Source organism: Somniosus microcephalus, chromosome 3, assembly GCF_052327205.1.
Source record: "Somniosus microcephalus isolate GS21.2 chromosome 3, FLI_Smic_1.0, whole genome shotgun sequence".
In the NCBI taxonomy this organism is placed as follows: Eukaryota; Metazoa; Chordata; class Chondrichthyes; order Squaliformes; family Somniosidae; genus Somniosus; species Somniosus microcephalus.
Genome location: NC_140989.1, coordinates 217,097,099 through 217,121,062, shown reverse-complemented (window position 1 = coordinate 217,121,062; position 23,964 = coordinate 217,097,099). Strand labels below are relative to the sequence as shown.

General features: G+C 45.4%; 1 protein-coding gene across 1 annotated transcript; it reads right to left on the bottom strand.

Annotated features, from left to right (window-relative positions):
* Positions 1-1,399: 1,399 nt before the first annotated feature.
* Positions 1,400-22,848, bottom strand: LOC147121721 (uncharacterized). Its single transcript, XM_085982173.1, has 2 exons — positions 11,561-22,848; positions 1,400-2,542 (listed from the first exon to the last, which is right to left on the bottom strand). Exons 1-2 carry the CDS (start codon positions 11,706-11,708, stop codon positions 2,193-2,195), a joined length of 498 nt encoding a protein of 165 aa, XP_085838299.1. The 5' UTR covers positions 11,709-22,848; the 3' UTR covers positions 1,400-2,192.
* Between the last annotated feature and the right edge of the window lie 1,116 nt (positions 22,849-23,964).

The window sequence follows — 23,964 nt, the reverse complement described above, 5'->3', positions numbered from 1 at the left end:
GTTACGTGCTATGACTGTACAGAGTATCGGTTCATTCAGCAGGGTAAGGGTTACGTGCTGTGACTGTACAGAGTATCGGTTCATTCAGCACGGTAAGGGTTACGTGCTGTGACTGTACAGAGTATCTGTTCATTCAGCAGGGTAAGGGTTACGTGCTGTGACTACAGAGTATCTGTTCATTCAGCAGGGTAAGGGTTACGTGCTGTGACTCTACAGAGTATCTGTTCATTCAGCAGGGTAAGGGTTATGTGCTGTGACTACAGAGTATCTGTTCATTCTGCAGGGTAAGGGTTACGTGCTGTGACTGTACAGAGTATCGGTTCATTCAGCAGGATAAGGGTTATGTGCTGTGACTGTACAGAGTATCGGTTCATTCAGCAGGATAAGGGTTATGTGCTTGTGACTGTACAGAGTATCGGTTCATTCAGCAGGATAAGGGTTACGTGCTGTGACTGTACAGAGTATCGGTTCATTCTGCAGGGTAAGGGCTACGTGCTGTGACTGTACAGAGTATCGGTTCATTCTGCAGGGTAAGGGTTATATAGAATTACATAGAATGTACAGCACAGAAACAGGCCATTGGGACCAACTTGTCTGTGCCGGTGTTTATGCTCCACACGAGCCTCCTTCCACCTTGATTCATCTCACCCTATCAGCATATCCTTCTATTCCTTTCTCCCTCATGTGTTTATCTAGCTTCCCCTTAAATGCCTCTATGCTATTCGCCTCAACTACCCCCTGTGGTATCGAGTTCCACATTCTAACTACTCTCGGGAAAGAAGTTTCTCATGAATTCCTTATTGGGTTTATTAGTGATTATCTTATATTTATGGCCCCTAGTTTTGGACTCTCCTCCCCCCACCCCCAAACAGGGGTTACTCGCTGTAACTTTACAGAGTTATTGCTTATTCAGCTGGGTAAGGGTTACTCACTGTAATTGTACAGTTTCAGGTTATTCAACAACAACTTGCATTTATATAGCACATTTAACATAGTAAAATGTCCCATGGCACTTCACAGGAATCACAAAAATTTGACACTGAGCCACAGAAGGATAAATTAGGACTGGCTTGGTCAAAGAGGTAGGAGCATTTTAAATGAGGTGAGTGAGGTAGAGAGGCGGAGTGGTTTAAGGGAGGGAATTCCAGAGCTTGGGGCCTAGGCAGCTGAAGGCACGGCTGCCAATGGTTAAAATCGAGGATGGACAAGAGGCCAGAATTGGAGGAGCGCAGAGATTTCGGAGGGTTGTAAGGCTTGAGGAGGTTACAGAGAAGGGGGTATTTTGCAATTTACCTCTTATTATTTGGAGACTGCACATGAGGCTGCATTAATAGACAGTGTTGCTAATGAAGACACCAGACAAGACACAGCAGCAAACTCTCTGCATCCAGAATGAAACTAAGTTTGGAAACCCTTTATTATTTCACGCTGTTGGCAAGTGAAAAGAGTTTGGTAAACACTGGACTCGTTTCCAACATTAAGCGCAAGTTTCGCCCTGTGCCCTTCATTATTGAACAAGTCCATTAAAAAATATAAACTCTCCCACCATCTCTTGAAGGGAGAGACTCATAAAAGCTGCAGTTCCACAGGTGCTGACTGCCTTCCAGTGCCTCGCCCAAATGACCACTCTTCACACGTCAGCCTGGACGCTGTCGGTGGACTATTTGACTGGAAGGCATCGCATATCACACGCACCCTCCCTCAACATGCATTTTCATTTAGAGGTTAGTGGACTGCAGTTAGAAGCAGGAACCTCGGCTGATTTTATCCCCTCACGAGCTGGAGGGGGGGGGGGCATTACTGCCAACTGCAGCGTCTTCCCCCCCCCCCCCCCCCCAACAGCTGTCAGCCCATCTCAGCTCACCAAACACTGCACAGCCTCACTGTGCTTTGTGGTTGAGTACCACCACACCATGCATTGCAGGAGAGGGGCGAGGCCAAGGAATATTGGGCCCTCCATGTAGCCACCTGGAGTGCCAGTGATAGAGCCCTTGGTGTCTGCCTACTTTCTGGGACGGGGTAATGATACGTGGCAGCGGGATGGGGAAAAATAAGAACATTCCTTGGGAAGTTTAAACCGCGGGCAGCAGCTGCAATCTAAGCTGTGATTTTGGCCAGGGTGCCGGATGATTGACAGCTGTCAATCAGTGGTCCGCCATTGTTCTCCCAGAGTTCCTCAGCAGCGGGTGATGTCATGCACTTAGGTCAATGGCGCACTCGTACCAGGCCTCAGTCCCGTGGGTCACAGAGGAGGGGCCGACCACCGTGAAGCCAGCCTTGGTGTACAGGGGCAGGAGACGGCGGTGGCTGATGAGGCAGATCCTCCTCGCGGCGGGACGGGTCCATGGCACGGATAACACGTAGTGCCGAAGCAGGCCCAGCGCGATCCCTTGGCGTCGCCAAGCCCAGTCCACACACACAGAATGAATGCAGACAGTCGTTCCTGCGGATTCGTGGACTTCCATGGACCTCTCCGTGAGATGGTCGGCCAATGAGCAGGTCCCACAAACAAATCCTATCAGCTTGTCGTTGATGAAATGCCCTTAAAAAAAATTAGAACAGTCGCCTTCAATTTTATTTTCCTTTTATGAGTCGGTTAGATACTGCACAGTAGAGCTATACATAGAATCTACAGCAAAGAAACAGGCCATTCGGCCCAACTGGTCTATCCTGGTGTTTATGGATGTTATCTATATGGACGTCCAGAAGGCATTTGATAAAGTCCCTCATAAGAGACTGTTAGCTCAAGTTAAAGCTCATGGAATTAAAGGCAAATTATTGACATGGTTAGGAAATTGGCTGAGCAGCAGAAGACAGACAGTAGGGATAATGGTACTGCAATTGGCAGTATGTGACTAGTGGTGTCCCGCAGGGATCTGTGTTAGGGCCTCAACTATTCATTGTATTTATGAACGATTTAGATGATGCGACAGAAAGCCACATATTCAAGTTTGCCGATGACACAAAGATAGGCGGCTTTGTAAGCAGTGTAAATGGAAACATAAAATTACAAATAGATATTAATAGATTAAGTGAATGGACAAAACTGTAGCAAATAGATTTCAATGTAGGCAAGTATGAGGTTATCCACTTGGACCTAAAAAGGATAGAACAGAGTATTTTCTAAATGGTGAAAGGCTAGAAACAGTGGAGGTCCAAAAAGACTTGGAGATCCAGGTACATAGATCAGTAAAATGTCCTGGACAGGTACAGAAAATAATCAAAAAGGCTAATGGAATGCAGGCCTTTATATCTAGAGGACTAGAATACAAGGGGGTAGAAGTTATGCTACAGCTGTACAAAGCCCTGGTTAGACCACACCTGGAGTACTGTGAGCAGTTCTGGCCACCACACCTTAGGAAGGCTATATTGACCTTGGAGGGAGTGCAGCATAGGTTTACCAGAATGATACCCGGACTTCAAGGGTTAAGTTACGAGGAGAGATTACACAAATTAGGGTTGTATTCCCTAGAATTTAGAAGGTTAAGGGGTGATCTGATCAAAGTTTTCAAGATATTAAGGGGAACAGATAGGGTAGATAGAGAGAAACTATTTCCGCTGGTTGGGAAGTCTAGGACTAGGGGGCATAGTCTAAAAATTAGAGCCAGGCCTTACAGGAATGAAATTAGGAAACACTTCTACACACAAAGGGTGGTAGAAGTTTGGAACTCTCCGCAAATGGCAATTGATGCTAGGTCAATTGTTAATTTTAAATATGAGATTGATAGCGTTTTGTTAACCAAAGATGTTAAGGGAAATGGGCCAAATGCAGGTATATGGAGTTAGGTCACAGATCAGCCATGATCTCATTGAATGGCGGAACAGGCTCGAGGGGCTAAATGGCCTACTCCTGTTCCTATGTTCCCATGTTCCTATGCTCCACACAAGCCTCCTCCCACCTTACTTCATCTCACCCTATCAGCATATCCTTCTATTCTTTCTCCCTCATGTGTTTATCTAGCTTCCCCTAAATGCCTCTATGCTATTCACCTCAACTACTCCCTGTGGTAGTGAGTTCCCCATTCTCACCACTCTCTGGGTAAAGAAGTTTCTCCTGAATTCCTTATTGGATTTAGTAGTGACGATCTTATATTTATTGTTGTGTATGTAATATGTGTGCTACTTTGAACCTATGGACAGGACTGCACTACTTGTAGGGCGTAGTGATACGCAGTACCACTCCTGGCCATAGGGGTATAAATAGTACTGTGGGTACTGATCTCCCCTCAGTTCCCGCCTGTGGGCATGAAGTAAAGACCTACGTGCAGTCCCTACCTCCAACCAGTAAAGACCTGTTTGAGTTATACGTTTAAGTCTTTGTGTTAATTGTTCAATACAATACACATACTTAACACTGGCGACGAGTCAGGTTCTTACCCTGCGGCAGTTGAAGAGAGGTTTCAAACATCACCACCCCACTAGAAGCGACAGGCTTTAGGACTCTGAAGCCTCCATCAGCGACTGAGCACTGGAGTGCAGCAAACATCCTGACAGCTTCCAGCGACTGACAGAAGTCTTTCTGCAGTTTCCTTGTTCAACCTAGGTGGTGGGGTAAGCCGTGCAGTGTTGGCTGCAAAGACAGGGCTGGGGAAGTTGGAGAAGATAAGGGCGATCGCAATCCCTGATAAGAGCCGCGGTGAAACGCGCGAGCGGGTGAGCCAGAGGCCGGGAGCCGCTTCAAGTGCGAGGCGCAGCGCGGGCCAGCGATCGGAACCAAAGATAAGGGCCGCACTCGGGGGCTGAAGGGAGACGGCGTCGGGGGACGGGTGAAGACCGCCAAGCGCGGGAAAACCGCCAATTTGTGGGCGGAGGACGACAGCAAGAGCGGGAAGCCGCCATCTTTGATAACAAGTAAACAAAATAAAATCTGAGAAATTGCAAATCTACAATGCCTAAACACGGGAATATTAGCACCTTTGATAGTGACCTCGAAGATTGGGCCATATATGTTGAAAGAGTAAAAAATTATTGTAAGGCCAATAAAATTCGTGACCAAGATAAAGCTCTAACATTATTAAATTTAATGGGTGCGAAGACATACGGGCAATTGAAACACCTGTTATCACCAGATGAACCGGCGGATAAGACGTTCGATGAGATTGTTACTGTCCTGAAAGATCATCTAAACCCCACGCCGCTGATGCTAGCGGAACGATTTAAATTTTACGACAGAAGGCAGCTACAGCATGAAAGCAATGCTGATTATTTGCTGGAATTGCGTAAATTAGCGAAATATTGCCAGTTTGGAACGGGACTGACAGAGGCACTTCGAGACAAATTTGTGTGTGGTTTATTTAAACAGGATACACAAAAGCGACTGCTCGAGGAGAATGAGCTGACACTTGAGAAGGCGGTCACTATGGCAGCAGCATACGAAGCCGCAGCGAGAGGCACGGCAGTAATGCAGCTACGGTCACCGGAGCTCAGTGCACACAAATTGGGTGTGAGTTCTGGCAAATGTTATCGTTGTGGAAAGACAACGCATGATCAGAACCAGTGTTGGTTTAAAAACCAAGAATGTAGAACTTGTGGTAGGCTTGGACATATAGCTAGAGTATGCAGGTCAGGGAAGAAGACCAGCAACAAGAAGTCACCGCAAGGAAAATACGCAAAGGTACACAAGGTGACCGAACAGGAGTCCGATTCAGACGCTAGCAGTAATGAACTGGCTAGCTTAAGCTGTAATGAACTGGCTAGCTTAAGAGTACTCAACGCGGGTAAGGGTGCAGACCTCCAGACAATTTGGGTCACTCTTCAGATAGAAGGAGTCCAAGTAAAACTGGAATTGGACACTGGATCGGCATTGACGGTCATAAATAAGAAAGATTACGGAAAGTTATTCCAACATATTCCCCTACAGGATACGGGGATTATATTGAAAACATACACGGGGCAAAGAGTGTACCCCATCGGGAAAATAGAGGTTGCAGTGGTCCACAAGGGCGAAGACAGTCAAATAATGGACTTATATGTGATATCTGAAGGAGGTTCTCCACTACTAGGACGGGAGTGGATTAGGAAAATGAATATGGACTGGCATTTCCTACAAACAATAACGAGTGAGAACTCGGTGAAGATAGTCGGCCCAGACTCTGGAACGGATGATGGTAAGGCCAACTCAGGTGCAAAAGACAAAGTTTCAGCACAGAATTCCACTGAGCAACAACAACATAGTTTAACTGTGGATTCTGAGTCTGGCAAGTCTACTGATGTGCCCATTTCTGAGGGACACCGGGCTCGAACTCAACTCCATTTCAAACTACAACAGCAATTAGAACAAATGCTTCGCCGTTTTGAGCAAGAGTTGAATGCAACGAAAGAGTTCTTTGATATAGAGTTGGAGAATCTGGAAAGACAACAGAAGCAGCTGATGGAGAAAATGGAGCAGGAGCACACAAAACGTCTGATGTCAGAGGAGTTAACGGTCAGCCAACTCCTGCATATGCTGAAGGACAGGACTCTGAAATGGGAAAAACTTGAACACGAACTTCAATATTCAAACAAAAGGGGTTCGGAGCTCTCAAAAGGTTATTGGAAGAGCTGAGGTGGCAACACAGACTGAGATGACTGCAACAGAGCAGCCCTTGGATGCCAAAAGTACGCTGACTCACGTCAACGTAGAACAACAGACCGCTGAAACAGCTGCTCCGGTAGAGGGATTGAATAGTCCGATCAATCAATCTCCAAAAGAAGTTGAAGTAGTAAAATCTCAAATGAGGTCATTAGTAAACGACTTGCTGAAAGCCCAGAAAAAGCTGGATGAAGAGGTACGCATGAAGAAGTCTCTTCAGGAAAGATGTCTGGACTTGGAACAAAAGCTGGCTAACGCCCAGCTGGGTATGGAGGAAATAGAAGACCCTCTCGCTGGCCTAGATCAGGACGACACCGAATATTACTATGTCCTGTCCTGCCCAACTTGTAACTTCGACTCCCACCATACAGAAATCATGGAGGAGCACCAAAAGTCTACGGAACATCGGGAGAAGGTGGCTCTACTACGGAAAAAGGAGGAAGAGAAGGAGGAACTGCGCATGCAGCTGGCAGCTGACAGTGGAGCCCAGAGAGTCTCCAAGAAGCAGAAAAGGAAAAGTCGAAACAGAAGATGACCCATCTGAACCATTATTACCTCTACCAGATCACACACGTGGTCCCTCCGAACGGAGCCAATTCAGTTCGGAAGTTCAAACTGTTAAATCCATGGAAGGACTATTGAAGGAGTCACTCCAGCAACGTGAAACGACTACACCACAGAGATTGAATCTGTGAACTGTTTTCCGCAGAGACTGAATCTGTGATCTGTTTTGACATGAAGTTATCTATGTATCTATGTTATTCTGTTATGTAAATCTGAAGTTATATATGTATATATGTTATTACGTTATGTTAAATGGGGAGATGACTGTAAAGCTAGGAAGGGAGGAATGTTGTGTATGTAATATGTGTGCTACTTTGAACCTATGGACAGGACTGCACTACTTGTAGGGCGTAGTGATACGCAGTACCACTCCTGGCCATAGGGGTATAAATAGTACTGTGGGTACTGATCTCCCCTCAGTTCCCGCCTGTGGGCATGAAGTAAAGACCTACGTCTAGTCCCTACCTCCAACCAGTAAAGACCTGTTTGAGTTATACGTTTAAGTCTTTGTGTTAATTGTTCAATACAATACACATACTTAACATTTATGACCCGTAGTTTTGAACTCCTCCACGAGCTGAATCATTCAGGCCAGATTGGACCCAGGCTCCATTCCCAATCTATTCTGAGCTAGTTTATTTTACTTCGGTAATGGTGAGGGGTGGTACAATATTAGGAACAGGAGGAGGCCATTCAGCCCCTCGAGCCTGTTCCACCATTCAATCAGATCATGGCTGATCTACACCTCAACTCCATCTACCCGCCTTGGTTCTGTACCCTTGATACCCTTACCCAACAAAAATTTAACAATCTCAGTCTTGAAGCTCCAATTGACCCCCAGCCTCAACAGCTTTTTAGGGGAGAGAGTTCCAGATTTCCACTACCCTTTGTGTGAAGAAGTGCTTCCTGACATCACCCTGACCGGTCTAGCTCTAATTTTAAGGTTATCCTTGTTCTGGGCTCCCCCACCAGAGGAAACAATTTCTCTCCATCTACCTTTAAATGCATTTGATCATCTTAAACATCTCAATTAGATCATCCTTTAATTTTCTATACACAAGGGAATACAAGCCTAGTCTATGCAACCTGTTCTCATAATATAACCCTTTGAGCCCCGGTATCATTCTGGTGAATCTGCGCTGCTCCCCCTCCAAGGTCAATATATTCTTCCTGAGGTGCGGTGCCCAGAACTGAACGCTGTGTCCAGGTGGGGTCTGACCAGAGCTTTGACAATTGGCCTCAGTGCCTTTAGGCAAGGGAGTGAGAAAAGCCAGGCTTCTTGTTTCCGATCAGTATCTGGTGACTCTTGGTGTTTGGACACTGGCTGAGGACAGCCGCAGACTCAGCTACAGTGACCCACGAATAGCCAGCTCACTCTCTCGGCTCATGTGGAACGATCACTCGGGGAGGTACCAGAGATTGCTTGGGTGCCTGTGGAGCAGCATCCTAGCTAGAGTCAGGAGATGAAGGGAAACATTTTTTTATTATTCATTCTCAGGATGCTGGCAAGGCCGACATATATTGCCCATCCCTAGTCGCTCTGAGAAGGTGGTGATAGGCCACTTCAGAGGGCCATTAAGACATGGTGATGTAAGACTGGAGTCACGTAAAGGCCAGACCGGGTAAAGACAGCAGGTTTCCTTCCCTAAAGGACATTAGTGAACCTGTTGAGTTTTTAATGACAGCTTCATGGTCACTTTATTTCCAGATTTTATTAATTGAATCCAAATTCTGAAAACAGCCACGGCAGGATTTGAATTCATGTTCTCTGGGTTACATAGTCCAGTAACATAACCACTACACCACTGTACCCACCATGGGGGTGGATGAGGTTAAAGTTTAACCTGCCGTAGAGCATCCAAGGAGCCATGGGGAGCCCAATAGCTAAAGACTAGGGACATTAGCTTCTATAGATAGGTGAAGAGAAAAAGATTGGTGAAGTCAAGCGTAGGTCCCTTGCAGTCAGAATCAGGGGAATTTATAATGGGGAACAAAGAAATGGCAGACCAATTAAATACATACTTTGGTTCTGTCTTCACAAAGGAGGACACAAATAACCTCCCAGAGATGTCAGGGAACATAGGGTCTAATGAGAGGGAGGAACTGAATGAAATCAGTATTTGTAGGGAAATGGTGTTAGGGAAATTAACAGAATTGAAGGCCGATAAATCCCCAGGGCCTGATAATCTACATCCAAGGGTACTTAAGGAAGTGGCCCTAGAAATAGTAGATGCATTGCTGGTCAGCTTCCAAAATTCTATAGACTCTGGAACAGTTCCCATGGATTGGAGGGTAGCTAATGTTACCCCACGATTCAAAAAAGGTGGTAGAGAGAAAACGGGGAATTATAGACCTGTAAGCCTGACATCGGTAGTGGGGAAAATGCTAGAGTCCATTATAAAAGATGTAATAGCAGAGCACTTGGAAAACAGTGACAGGATCGGACAAAGTCAACATGGATTTACAAAAGGTAAATCGTGCTTGACTAATCTACTGGAATTTTTTGAGGATGTAACTGGTAGAATAGATAAGGGAGAACCAGTGGATGTGATGTATTTGGACTTTCAGAAGGCTTTCGATAAGGTCCCGCATAAGAGATTAGCGTGTAGTTAAGGCACATGGGATTGGGGGCAAGGTATTGACTTGGATAGAGAACTGGTTGGCAGACAGGAAGCAAAGAGTTGGAATAAACAGGTCTTTTTCCGAGTGGCAGGCAGTGACTAGTGGGGTACCGCAGGGATCGGTCCTAGGGCCCCAGCTATTCACAATATATATTAATGATCTAGACAAGGGAACTAGATGTAATATCTCCAAGTTTGCAGATGACACAAAGCTGGGTGAGCGTGTGTGCTGTGAGGAGGATGCCGAGAAACTCCAGTATGATTTGGACAGGTTGGGTGATTGGGCAGATGCATGGCAGATGCAGTATAATGTGGATAAATGCGAGGTTATCCACTTTGGTGGCAAAAACAGGAAGGCAGATTATTAACTGAACGGCAATAGATTGGGAGAAGGGGAAGTGCAACAAGACCTGGGTGTCCTTGTGCACCAGTCTCTGAAGGTAAACATGCAGGTGCAGCAGGCGGTTAAGAAGGCAAATGGTATGTTAACCTTCGTAGCGAGAGGGTTCGAGTACAGGTACAAGGATGTCTTGCTGCAGTTGTACAGGGCCTTGGTGAGACCACACCTTGAGTATTGTGTGCAGTTTTGGTCACCTTATCTGAGGAAGGATGTTCTTGCCATGGAGGGAGTGCAGCAAAGATTCACCAGACTGATACCTGGGATGGCAGGAATGACGTATGAGGAGAGATTGGGTCGATTGGGCTTATACTCGCTGGAGTTTAGAAGAATGAGAGGGGATCTCATTGAAACTTATAAAATTCTAACAGGACTAGACAGACTAGATGCAGGAAGGATGTTCCCGATGGTCAGGGAGTCCAGAACCAGGAGTCGCAGTCTAAGGATAAGGGGTAAGCCATTTAGGACAGAGATGAGGAGGAATTTCTTCACCCAGAGAGTGGTGAACCTGTGGAATTCTCTACCACAGAAGGCAGTTGAGACCAATTCATTAAATATATTCAAGAAGGAGTTAGATATATTTCTTAAGGCTAAAGGGATCAAGGGATATGGGGAGAAGGCAGGGACAGGGTACTGAGTTTGGAGGATCAGCCATGATCTCATTGAATGGCGGAGTAGGCTCGAGGGGCCAAAATCTTCTATGTTTCTATTATGCCGTCTTAATAGCACCTGTTATATTCCACTGGTACACCACAGGTGGCTGCAGTGTCTGGCACATTCTAACAGGAGTCACTGTCATCATCACTGGCTCACCTTATCCCTCTCTTGCCCAGGGATACCGAGGCCAATTCTAACAGCCTCACCCACCTCACCCCCACCCCCGCCACTCCAGCTGAGATCAGTAAATTCGGCACAGACTGGGGGTCGAGCTTGGGACCCTGCCTGGCCTTTCCGGCTCCTGCACACCAGGTGATACAATAACCCGCCGACCCTCTAAAACGACCCTTTTTTTGATGGGCTTCCATTCATGTGAATTTTGACCGACCAGGAAAATCCCCACACTCCATCCCCAGTCTGGACTAGCTAATCCCAACAGGGTTAGCATTGGGCGGAGGAGGGGAGGGCACCGAGACCCACACACCAATCAGAATGGACCGTGACACACTCTAGCCATGCAGAGTGAAAAGTACCAAACCCTGGGCCAGCCTTAGCAAGCTCCCAATGACACATGTTAGTAGTGGCTGTGAGATGCTCTTTTGTCTGTATGCATGTAATTCAATCCATTCTCAGCAAGCTCCCAATTATATTAGTTGGCAGTGGTTGTCAGGTGCTTATATAATCGCTGTGGAAAGAATGCATCCTCTGTGCGGGCAATCCGGTCAGTTTGCAAGTTGCAATATGCCTTACCCAGAAACAGCTCCTCAGCCTCTTTCTGCCTGTATTCGAGCTTGCCCAGGCTGGCCGCTTCCTCCGGGGGATAACCGGCTGTCTCTAGAGCCCAGGCTGCAGGCACGTCTCCCTCGCTCAGGGTCCTGATGTCTCCTGTCGTTCGCATTTCGCTCTCCGGAGTCCCAGACGCCACTCCCGCGATCTCCCGGCTGCAATCAGTTTAACATTTGAGGCAGAACAAAGCAGAGGACTGGTGGAAAGAGTGGGGCGGGGCTGGGGGCGGGGCCGTATACTCTGCAGAACCTCCTTGTATACTCCATAATATAACTTCTTATCATAGAATGGCACAGCACAGAGGGAGGCCATTCGGCCCATCGAGTCTGTGCTGGCTCCTTCGAGCAATCCAGTTAGTCCCACTCCCCCGCTCTTTCCCCATATCCCTGCATTTTTTTTCTCCTTCAAGTATTTATCCAAGTCCCTTTAGAAGGTTACTATTGAATCTGTATCCCCCACCCTATCAGGCAGTGCATTCCAAATCCTAACCACTCGTGTAAAAAAGTTTTTCCTCATGTTGCCTCTGGTTCTTTTGCCAATCACCTTAAATCTGTGCCCTCTGGTTATTGATCCTTCAGCCATTAGAGACAGTTTCTCTTTATTTACTCTATCTAAACCCTTCATGATTTTAAACACCTCTATCAAATCTCCTCTTAGCCTTCTCTGCTCTAAGGAGAACAACCCCAGCTTCTCCAGTCCATCCATGTAACTGTAATCCCTCATCCCTGGAACCATTCTAGTAAATCTGTTCTGTACTCTCTCCAAAGCCTTCACATCCTTCCTAAAGTGTGGTGCCCAGAATTGGACACACTACTCCAGCTGGGGTCGAACTAGTGTTTTGTAAAGGTTGAGCATAACTTCCTGACTTTTGTACTCTGCCTCTATTTATAAAGCCCAGGATCCCATATGTTTTATTAACTACTTTGTTAACCTGCCCTGCCACCTTCAAAGATTTGTGCACAAACACCCCCAGGTCTCTCTCTTCCTGCACTCCCTTTAAAATTGTTGGTGATTATGCAACAGTTATGATCTTGCTTTTAGTAAAAAAATAAAATTCCATGGTTCACTAATGTCCTTTAGGGAAGGAAACCTGCCGTACTTACCCAGTCTGGTCTGTATGTGACTCCAATACCACACCAATGTGGTTGACTCTTAACTGCCCTCAGAAGTGGCCTAGCAAGACCCTCAGTTGTATTAACATACCGCTACTATTGCAGGAGTTGAGTCCACCACTTTCTCATGACAAGTAGAGATGGGCAACAAATGCCAGCCTTGCCAACGATGCCCACATCCCTAGATTGAATGAAGACATCAGCGTGGCCTGTACAGCACATAGCATGCCTGCTGATGTCACAAGAGTGATGTGCAGCTCCAGGCCCACATTTTGGTATGAAAACAATGGGAAATTTTGGGGCTTGTTTCTCAAATTCCGAAGGAAGTTTGTTTTTTACCAATTCGCTGCCCAAAAGAACCTGGGAATTTTTCCAGTGGAAATCAGTAAAATTTGATGTTAATGATGCTTAGTCATAGGCTCTTATTCAGGACTGTTTTTCAGTTGTACATTGTTTATTTTTGAGTCGTCAGCTTTTTCTGGAGTTGTGTCAGCATGCATGTCATAGGCAGGCTGCGATCAATACTCATGATGCATTTCTTATTTGACGTTAAGCATGAACTTATCAACAAAAGAGAAACTGAGCCACAGATCACATCATATGTAGGGTTGCCAACTCTGCTTGGACATATTGCTGGAGGTCTCATGAATGACCTCGGCCTCCATCCACCCCTGCTGTGCTGCCACCATTGGGCGGTCCACACATTCATCCTCCCAGGGCACTGCTTTCCCATACCAACTGGAAAGCAAACAGACTCGAGTGGATGATTCTTGACAGTCAAACCACCTTCTTAACCCATCTCCAATATTTTTACAACTAATAAACAAAAGTGTTCAAAGAAAATTAAAACAGCAACATTTTTTTTTTAAGCCTTTTGATCTTTCTCCTGGGCTGCATGCAGCAGTGTCCTGGAGATTAATCTTTGATTCCTGGAGGCTCCAGGAAATCCTAAAGGATTGGCATTCATATATGAATTAGGAAATCAGATTTCTGCTTGAAAACACCAACCATTTGAAAGAAACTAAAAATAACTGTACAGAAACACCTCAAAAACAATGAATGGCCATAACATCGTACCCACACAAATTATGCACATGTCAAGGCACAGGAATGTGCATATATATATAGTGTGTGCTCAATGCCAGCAGCAGAAACACATCAGAATGACGATCTACTGGTGTCAGCCTTGGCTCAGTGGGTAGCGCTCTCTCGCCTCTGAGTCAGGAGGTTGTGATTCGAGTCCCACTCCAGAGACTTGAGCACAAAAATCTAGGCTGACACTCCAATGCAATACTGTGGGAGTGCTGTACTGTCAGAGGTGCCATCTTTCGGATGAGACGTTAAACCGAGGCCCCTCTCTGCTCTCTCAGGTGGATGTAAAAGATCCCGTGGCACTATTTTGAAGAAGAGCAGGGGAGTTCGCCCCAGTGTCCTGGCCAATATTTATCACTTAACATCACAAAAACAGATTATCTGGCCATTATCACATTGCTGTTTGTGGGAGCTTGCTGTGCGCAAATTGGCTGCCGCGTTTCCGACATTACAAGTGACTGCACTTCAAAAGTACTTCACTGGGACGTCCTGAAGTCGTGAAAGCCGCTATATAAATGCAAGTCTTTCTTGCTTGCACCTGAATACCACACTGCTATATATGCCAACTATTTCTCCAGATCTTCAGCATTTGCTCATTGAATTAAGCATTATTCCCAGCCTGAGGCCTTGTTTCTTAAGGTGGGCCTGAGTGCACATGCTGAGTTCCATGCAGGCGTGGACTTGTGGAGTCCTGCGCACATGCAATTGCCAAAAGTTCGTACGCATGCAAAGAGGTTGCAGGAACACGTGGACCCCACGCTAGCATCAACATTCAGGCTGGTCTTTCATTTGAATTAGTGGGAATGTACTTCAAGACTAGAGAGTGTTTATGATTTCCAGCATTCGTGTCTGTTATTACCATGAGCTGCTGTTATTGTGGGATAAATCATTCCCATATTAACAGCAGCATTCTTGTTGTGTATTAACTTCTAATCATAGAATCATGGAAATTTACAGTACGGTAGGAGGCCATTCGGCCCATCTTGTCTGTGCCGGCCGACAAAGAGCTATCCACTCTAATCCCACTTCTCCAGCACTTGGTCCGTAGCCCTGTAGCTTATGGCGCTTCAAGTGCATATCCAAGTATTTTTAAATGTGATGAGGGTCTCTGCCTCTACCACCCTTTCAGGCAGTGAGTTCCAGACCCCCACCACCCTCTGGGTGAAAACATTTCTCCTCAAATCCCCTCTAAACTTCTGCCCATATACTTATGCCCCCTGGTTATTGACCCCTCTGCTAAGGGAAATAAGTCTATCCTATCCACTCTATCTAGGCCCCTCATAATTTTATACACCTCAATTAGCTCTCCCCTCAGCCTCCTTTGTTCCAAAGAAAACAACCCCAGCCTATCCAATCTTTTCTCATAGCTAAAATTCCCCAGCCCAGGCAACATCCTCGTAAATCTCCTCTGCACCCCCTCTAGTGCAATCACATTTTTCCTGTAATGTGGTGACCAGAACTGCACGCAGTATTCTAGCTGTGGCCTGACTAGTGTTTTATACAATTCAAGCATAACCTCCCTGCTCTTATATTCTATGCCTCGGCTAATAAAGGCAAGTATCCCGTATGCCTTCCTAACCACCTTATCTACTTGTCCTGCTACCTTCAGGGATCTGTGGACATGCACTCCAAGGTCCCTCTGTTCCTCTACACTACTCAGTGTCCTACCATTTATAGTGTATTCCCTTGCCTTGTTAGGCCTCCCCAAATGCATTACCTCACACTTCTCCAGATTGAATTACATTTGCCACTGTTCTGCCCACCTGGCCAGTCCAGTCCATTGATATCTTCCTGCAGTCTAATGCTACAGAAACAAGGAGCCAATCGTGACTATTTCCCCAACCAAGACCCTCTTCACCCCAGTTTATAGAAATATAAAAACATAGAAGATAGGAGCAGGAGTAGGCCATTCGGCCCTTCGAGCCTGCTCCGTCATTCAATGAGATCATGGCTGATCATCCAAATTCAGTACCCTGTCCCTGCCTTCTCCCCATATCCCTTGATCCCTTTAGCCTTAAGAAATATATCCAACTCCTTCTTGAATATATTTAATGAACTGGCCTCCACCGCTCTCTGTGGCAGAGAATTCCACAGGTTCACCACTCTCTGGGTGAAGAAATTCCTCCTCATTTCAGTCCTAAATGGCTTACCCCTTATCCTTAGACTATGACCCCTGGTTCTGGACTCCCTGGCCATCGGAAACATCCTTCCTGCATCTAGTCTGTCCAGGCCTGACAATTTTATAGGTTTCGATGAGATCCCCTCTCAATCTTCTAAACTCCAGTGAGTATAAGCCCAATTGACACAATCTCTCCTCATACGTCATTCCTGCCATCCCAGGTATCAGCCTGGTGAATCTTCGCTGCACTCCTTCCATGGCAAGACTGTCCTTCCTCAGATAAGGCGACCAAAACTGCACACAATACTCAAGGTGCGGTCTCACCAAGGCCCTGTACAACTGCAGCAAGACATCCTTGTTCTTGTACTCGAACCCTCTTGCTACGAAGGCCAACATACCATTTGCCTTCTTAACCGCCTGCTGCACCTGCATGCTTACCCTCAGCGACTGGTGTACAAGAACACCCAGATCTCTTTGCACTTCCCCTTCTCCCAATCTATTACCATTCAAATAATAATCTGCCTTCCTGTTTTTGCAGCATAGTGGTTAGCACTGTTGCCTCACAGCGCCAGGGACCCGGGTTCGAATCCGGCCTCGGGCGACTGTCTGTGTGGAGTTTGCACATTCTCCCCGTGTTTGCGTGGGTTTCCTCCGGGTGCTCCGGTTTCCTCCCACAGTCCAAAGATGTGCGGGTTAGGTTGATTGGCTATGATAAATTGACCCTTAGTGTTAGGGGGATTAAATACGTGGGGTTACTAGGATCGGGTGGGATATGTGTCGGTGCAGGCTCGATGGGCTGAAATGGCCTCGATCTGCACTGTGGGGTTTCTGTGATTTCTGTGAAATCTTCTAAACATGCTGATTTGTGGTCATGGCTTTGGAAGAGAAGAAAATTGATCAGTAAACCATTCAGAGGGGCAAAGGCAAAGGATGCTTTTTGTAGGTAAATATTAAGAGCAGATTTGTCCAAGCGAAAGAGTTGAGTAGTGAAGCGGAAAGCTTCCTTTAGATCAATGAAGTGAACTTTGGGACTTTGCTGAAAATGTCAGTTTGGATGAATAGCAGCTTCATTGGATTGCAAACTGACAGGCTCAAGAAATACACCAAGGTGAATTCAATGTTGAATTAATGTTAAATCTGCCTACATATCCAACCGATATCCCAAATCGTATCATGCACAACATTGAGTGGGCATGCAGTCAGAAGACTTATTATTCCAGCTCTTACACTGGCCTAATGGGTAGTGACACCACCTGGTGTGGTACTGAGCCATACAGACCAGAAGGCCCCAGGTTACATTCTCAGCCTGTGCTGGTCTCAGCTGTTGCAGTAATTGGGAAGCCTTTACGTCTTGGACGCAGCACCCCTGGATTAGGTAGGGGGAAGGGAAAGACTCAGCCTGGTTTCCTGTCCCTGAGCTCTGTCCAGTGACCCCTTCTGGAAAGTGCTGATGTGTAAGGAGAGTGAGAACTCAGTTCTGGTGCCCTTCATGGTTGAAAAGCTCTATAATTACACACACAAAGAATGGTCACTTGGACAAGGTACCAAGGCAGCTATGGCACTGTATGAGGAGAGGGGAGAAAACTGACCCAGAAAAAAATTCAGAGACTTCTCTTAAATGATAGGCTATCTGGTCAAAAAAGTAGCCATGTTGATTCTGTGGACAATGTACAAATGGGGAAAATATCACGTCACAAGCATTGCCCTTGTGATTGATTCCAGCTGAAGATACTGGTGACAATTTTAACCTAACCCGCCCATCGGGAAACTGCCAGCATCGGGTGCAACGCTGGTTTTACACCTGTCCAACCTTACTCCGCATTGAAGTCAGTGGAGAGTAACATTGGGCGGGGTGTAAAATCACTGTTCCACCCGATCCCGGGGGTTTCTCGCCCGGAGAGTCAGGTTAAAATTACCTCCATTGGGCATTGCTGAAATATTAAATGAATACTTTGCATCGTTCTTCACTCTTGAAGACGACTTTCGACTGTTAGAATTTAATGATGTTAATAATAAAATGGTCCATATTAACATAGATGAACATATTGTTTTAGATAGAATTGGGAACCTGAAAATAGATAGGGCAGCCAGGCCAAACGATATTCACCCGAGAATCCTCGGGGAGATGGGACACGTGCTGTGTGAGCCCCTTGCCCATATTTTTAATAGCTCACTGCACTCTGGGATGGTTCCCTTAGACTGGAAGATGACCAATGTAGTCCCCAGCTTTAAAAAAGACAAGATGGACCTAGATAACAATAGGCCTATTAGTTCAACATCAGTAATAGGAAAGATGCTCGAGGGAATCATTAGGGATGTAATATCTGATTACTTGGATGGAGAGGGACATATTCGGGACACCCAAAATGGCTTAAAAAAAAGTCATGTCTTACAAATTTGATTGTATGTTTTGAAGAAGTCACCAAGATGGTGGATGAGGGAAGCCCAGTAGACATTATCCACTTGAGACTTCCAAATAGCTTTTGACAAGGTACCACACAAGAGGCTTCTCTACAAGATCGAAGCCTTTGGTATTAATGGTAATATATTGAGCTGGATTGAGAACTGGCTGGAAAGTAGTTATAGATGGATTTGGATCTGTTTGGAGACCAGTGGTGTCCTGCAGGGATCGATGTTGGGACCGTTGCTGTTTACTATTTTTATTAATGATCTAGATGTAGGTGTTGGGGGCATGATCTGCAAGTTTGTGGATAATACTAAGATTTGTGCGAGTGTTAGGACTGTAGACAATGCTTCAGGTGGATCTTGATGTATTGGGAGATTGGGCTTGTGACGGGAAAATTATGTTTAACTTAGAAAAGTGCAGTGAACAGGGTGAATGCTCAACATATATACACCCTTCAGGGAAAAGAAGTGGAGAAGGAAAGAGACCTGAGCGTTCTAGTGCATGGATCGCAAAAGGTTCATGAGCAAAGCTGTAAAGCGATAACTAGAGCAAATAGTGTGTTGAGTGCATTTATAGGACAATTGACTATAGGACAAAACATCAGGCCTCAGTTAGAATAGTGTGTCCAGTTTTGGTCTCCTCACATGGTGGGTGATATTGAGGCTTTGGAAAGAGTGCAGAGGAGGGCCACTAAAATAATTCCAAGTTTAAAGCATCTTAGTTTTCAAGATAGGTTAAAAGAGATGGGACTCTACACCAATGTTCCCTCTAAGCTGCGCAGCTCTGCCTGTCCTGCGCAGTCCAGAACTGGCTTTTTCAATGTTAAAATTTACTCCCGAAATTGTGAATGGGCCGCGCACCCAAAAAAAATTAGGGGGAACATTGCTCTACACTTTAGAAAAGCATAGACTTAGAGGTGATTTGATTGAAATTTATATGATGAAGGGAATAGATTGTGTTTGAGTAGATAGTTTGTTCCAATTAAATAGGTTAGGAGGACCGAGGGTCACAATTTTTAAGTTGTATATGGCGAGATCTAGGTTAGACGTCAGGAGATGGTTCTTTTCCCAGAGAATAGTGGACTTGTAGAACAGGCTGCCGGCTTGTGCGGATGCCGCCGATTCGCTGAATTCATTCAAGTGAGAGCGGGACCTATTTCTGGTTGGGGCGGAGAGCACCTCTTACAGAAGGTAGGTACTGCAGGGAATTCAGGGCCAGAGTGATCTCCTGGACTAGTTTTGATTGGATCTATCCTTGGCCCCTTCCTATTTCTCATCTACATGTTGCCCCTTGGCGACATCATCCGAAAACACAGCATCAGTTTCCAAATGTACGCTGATGACACCCAGCTTTACCTCACCACCTCTTCTCTCGACTGCTTGTCCGACATACAGTTCTGGATGAGTAAAAATTTTCTCCAATGAAATATTAGGAAGACCGAAGCCAGTGTTTTCGGTCCCCGCCACAAACTCCGTTCCCTAGCCACTGACTCCATCCCTCTCCCTTACATCTGTCTGAGGCTGATCCACACTGTTCACAACCTTGGTGTCATATTTGACCCTGAAATGAGCTTCCAACCACATATCCACAGCATAACGAAGACCGCCTATTTCCACCTCCGTAACATCGCCCGTCTCTACCCTTGCCTCAGCTCATCTGCTGCTGAAACCCTCATCCATGCCTTTGTTACCTCTAGACTTGACTATTCCAACACACTCCTGGCTTCCACATTCTACTCTACGTAAACTTGAGGTCATCCAAAACTCGGTTGCCCGTGTCCTACATCACACCAAGTCTCGTTCACCCATCACCCCTGTGCTCGCTGACCTACATTGGCTCCTGGTTAAGCAGCACCTCGATTTTAAAATTCTCATCCTAGTTTTCAAATCCTTCCATGGCCTTGCCCCTCCCTATCTCTGTAATCTCCTCCAGCTCCACGACCGCCCCACCCCCCCCCCCCCGAGATATCTGCGCTCCTCTAATTCTGCCCTCTTGAGCATCCCTGATTATAATCGCTCCACCATTGGTGGCCGTGCCTTCTGTTGCCTAGGCCCTAAGCTCTGGAATTCCCTGCCTAAACCTCTCCGCCTCATTACCTCTCTTTCCTCCTTTAAGACGCTCCTTAAAACCTACCTCTTTGACCAAGCTTTTGGTCACCTGTCCTAATTTCTCCTTGTGTGGCTCGGTGTCAATTTTTTTTGTCTTCTAACACTCCTGTGAAGCGCCTTGGGACGTTTTACTGCGTTAAAGGCGCTATATAAATACAAGTTGCAGTTGTTATTGCCCTGGAGGGGTCAGCAAGGAATTTTCCAGATTTTTCTCCCCAAATTGGCCTGGGTTTTTAAATCTGGTTTTTCGCCTTTCCCAGGCGATCACATGGTTTCGGGAGGGGTGGAGTGTATATATTGTGATACACAAGGTATCGCAATTGTGTGGGACAGGCTGCATGGACCAGAGGGGCTTTAACAATGTTCACACTGATTTTCTTTTTGGGTGCGCGACCCCTTTAAGGGCCTGTTCAAAATACCGTGCTTGCGCAGTTTTCCACATTGAAGAGCCAGCTGCGCAGGAGGTCCCAAGTTCTGCGCGGCCGCGCAGCTTAAAGGGAACATTGGTCTCTACCTGTCCATCATTGCTGGTATGTTCGAATCTAATGATACCACTGCTTCAGCACAGCTCATAGTTTTGTTTCCTCTACCCTTCCTCCACTCCCAAATCCCTGGAACTCCAACAACAACCTACATTTATATAGTGCCTTTAACATAGAAAAACACCTGAGGTAAGGAGGCGTGCAGTTCATTCAGTAATGCAGTCAAAAAGGGCAAGTGGACACAATCCTACCTGGAGTACAAAGTAAAGCACCACACTGATTTAATAAAAATAGTGTCCATTTACAGACAAAATGTAGTCTGCCACACTTGACTGTAACCTGCACTCAAATACACTGACAATTTCAAGCGACGCTATTGTAACAAAATAGATACACAGCACATCTTCCTCCTCCCCTTTTTGCCAGGAAATAAGGTCCCTTTCAGTCACCATGCCAGTTGAGGATTTTAACATTGAATAGCAGAAGGCAGAATGCAAATTATCCTTCGGATCTTTGAAAGTTCAACTGCATGCTTCTTTAAACAGAAGACCAGGCAGGCGTCCTACCTGTCGGCTTCTGTCAGCACTGCTCTTGAACCAAACCACTCAGATAGGAGGGAGGGGTAGAGAGAACAGATTTTATATCAGCATATGTGACTTGTAATAAGGATAGAGTGCAACGTCTATCGATATGCAAGTCTTCCATCTACTATGTGTCTATTGCACTTTGATATGGATACAAAACAATCCTGGTAAAAAACTACTCATACAGCACAGGATGCCATTTGGCCCATCGTGCTTCTGCTGGCTTTTTGAAAGAGCTACCCAATTACAAACATACGGAAATAACGGGCAGGAAAAGACCAGCTGGTCCATCAGGCCTGCCCACACCACGACTGCTGGACTGTCATGACTAGACAGTTCTTCCCTCGCCCCCACAGCCATGTAATCTCCTGGGAGAGGCAAAAAACCCAGGGCCAGTAAGGGAAAAAATACACTGTAAAATTCCTCTCTGACCCCCTTAGGCGATCTGGTTGTTTTCCTTAGAACAGAGAAGGCGGAGATGAGATTTGATAGAGATGTTTAAAATTATGAAGTGTTCAGATAGAGTAAATAAAGGGAAACTGTTTCCAGTGGCTGAAGGGTCGATAACCAGAGGGAACAGATTTAAGGTGATTGGCAAAAAAAAGAGGCAACATGAAGAAAAACTTTTTTACGCAACGAGTGGTTAGGATTTGGAATGCACTGCCTGATAGGGTGGTGGATACAGATGCCTTCAAAAGAGAATTGGACAAATATTTGAAGGAGAAAAAATTGCAGGGATATGGGGAAAGAGCAGGGGAGTGGGACTAACTGGATTGCACTTCGAAAGTGCCAGACCCACTGAATGGCTCTATTAATACAACCCAATACCTTGCTAGCTTTAGCTGTAGTTTCTCTGCATTGGTCCTGAACCTTTAGTGATCTGTGCACAATAACAACTAGATTTTTCTCTCGACCTCTTTCATTATTGTTCCCTGCAAATGATATGTGTATTCTGTATTAGTCCTAATCCCCCCCCACTCTTTCCCCACAGCTCTACAAATGTTTCCCCTTCAAGTATATATCCAATTCCCTTTTGAAAGTTACCATTAAATCTGCTTCCGCCCCCCCTTTCAGATAGTGCATTCCAGATCATAACACGTTGCAAAAAATAATTTCTCCTTATCTCCCCCCGCTTCTTTTGCCAATGATTATAAATCTGTGTTCTCTGGTTACAAGCTCCCCTGCCAGTGGAAACAAGGAGAATAATCCAGCTAATGTGATTCCTATATTTAAAAAGGGAGATAGAACAAGTTCAGGGAACTATAGAACAGTTAGCATAACGTCGGTGGTAGGAAAGATAATGGAATCTTTACTTTATTCAAGAAAAACATCTAGAAACTGAAAATATAATAAAGGGCAGTCAGCATGGATTTCAAAAGGGAAGGTCACACTTGACCAATCTTATTGAAATCTTTGAACAAGTAACAGAAAGAGTAGACAACGGAAACATAGTACATGTAATATATTTGGATTTTTAAAAGGCCTTTGATAAGGTACCTCATAGTAGACGCATGTCTAAGGTCAGAACATGTGGATTCACAAGACAAGCAGCAGAATGGATAGCAAATGGCTACAGAACAGAAAACAGAATAGGGGGTTAAGGATAGTTACTCACTAGAAAAAGGTGCAAAGTGGTGTTCCACAAAGATCAGTGCTGGGACCACTATTGTTCACAGTTTACAAACGATTTGGACTCAGGAATCAGAAATACAATTTTAAGATTTGCAGAGGACACCAAATTGGGGGGTATAGTTAATACTGAGGAAGACTGACAAAATACAAGAATACATTAGTAAACTTGCAGAATGGGCATATAATTAGCAAATTAATTTCAATATAGATAAGTGTGAGGAGTTGCATTTTGGTAGGAAGAATAAGGAGGCCACATACTCTTTGGAAAATAAGTCTAAATGAGGTAGAGGAACAGAGGGATCTGGGGGTAAATAGAACGATGCAGGTTAATAAGGCCATAGAAAAAAGCAAAGTACTGGGATTCATTTCTCGAGGGATAGAATTGAAAAGTAGAGAAGTTATATTAAACTGTATAAAACCTTGGATGGACTACACTTGCAAGTACTGTGCATAGTTCTGGTCTCCATATTATAAAAAGGATATAGAGGCACTGGAAAAAGTGCAAAAAATATTTACAAGGATGATACCAGAACTGTTCAGCCTTTCCTGAGTGTTTATACCCATCAGGAAAGGCTGAACAGGCTGGGGCTCTTTTCTCTAGAAAAGAAAAGGCTGAGGGGTGACCTGAAAGAGGTCTTTAAGATTATGAAAGGGTTTGATAGGATAGATGTGAAGATGTTTTCACTATAAGTGGAGACCAAAAACCAGATCATAAATATGATAGTCACCAGTAAATCCAATAGAGAAATCAGGAGAAGCTTCTTTACCCAGAGTGGTGAGAATGTGGAACTCACTACCACAGGGAGTAGTTGAGGCGATTAGCACAGATGCA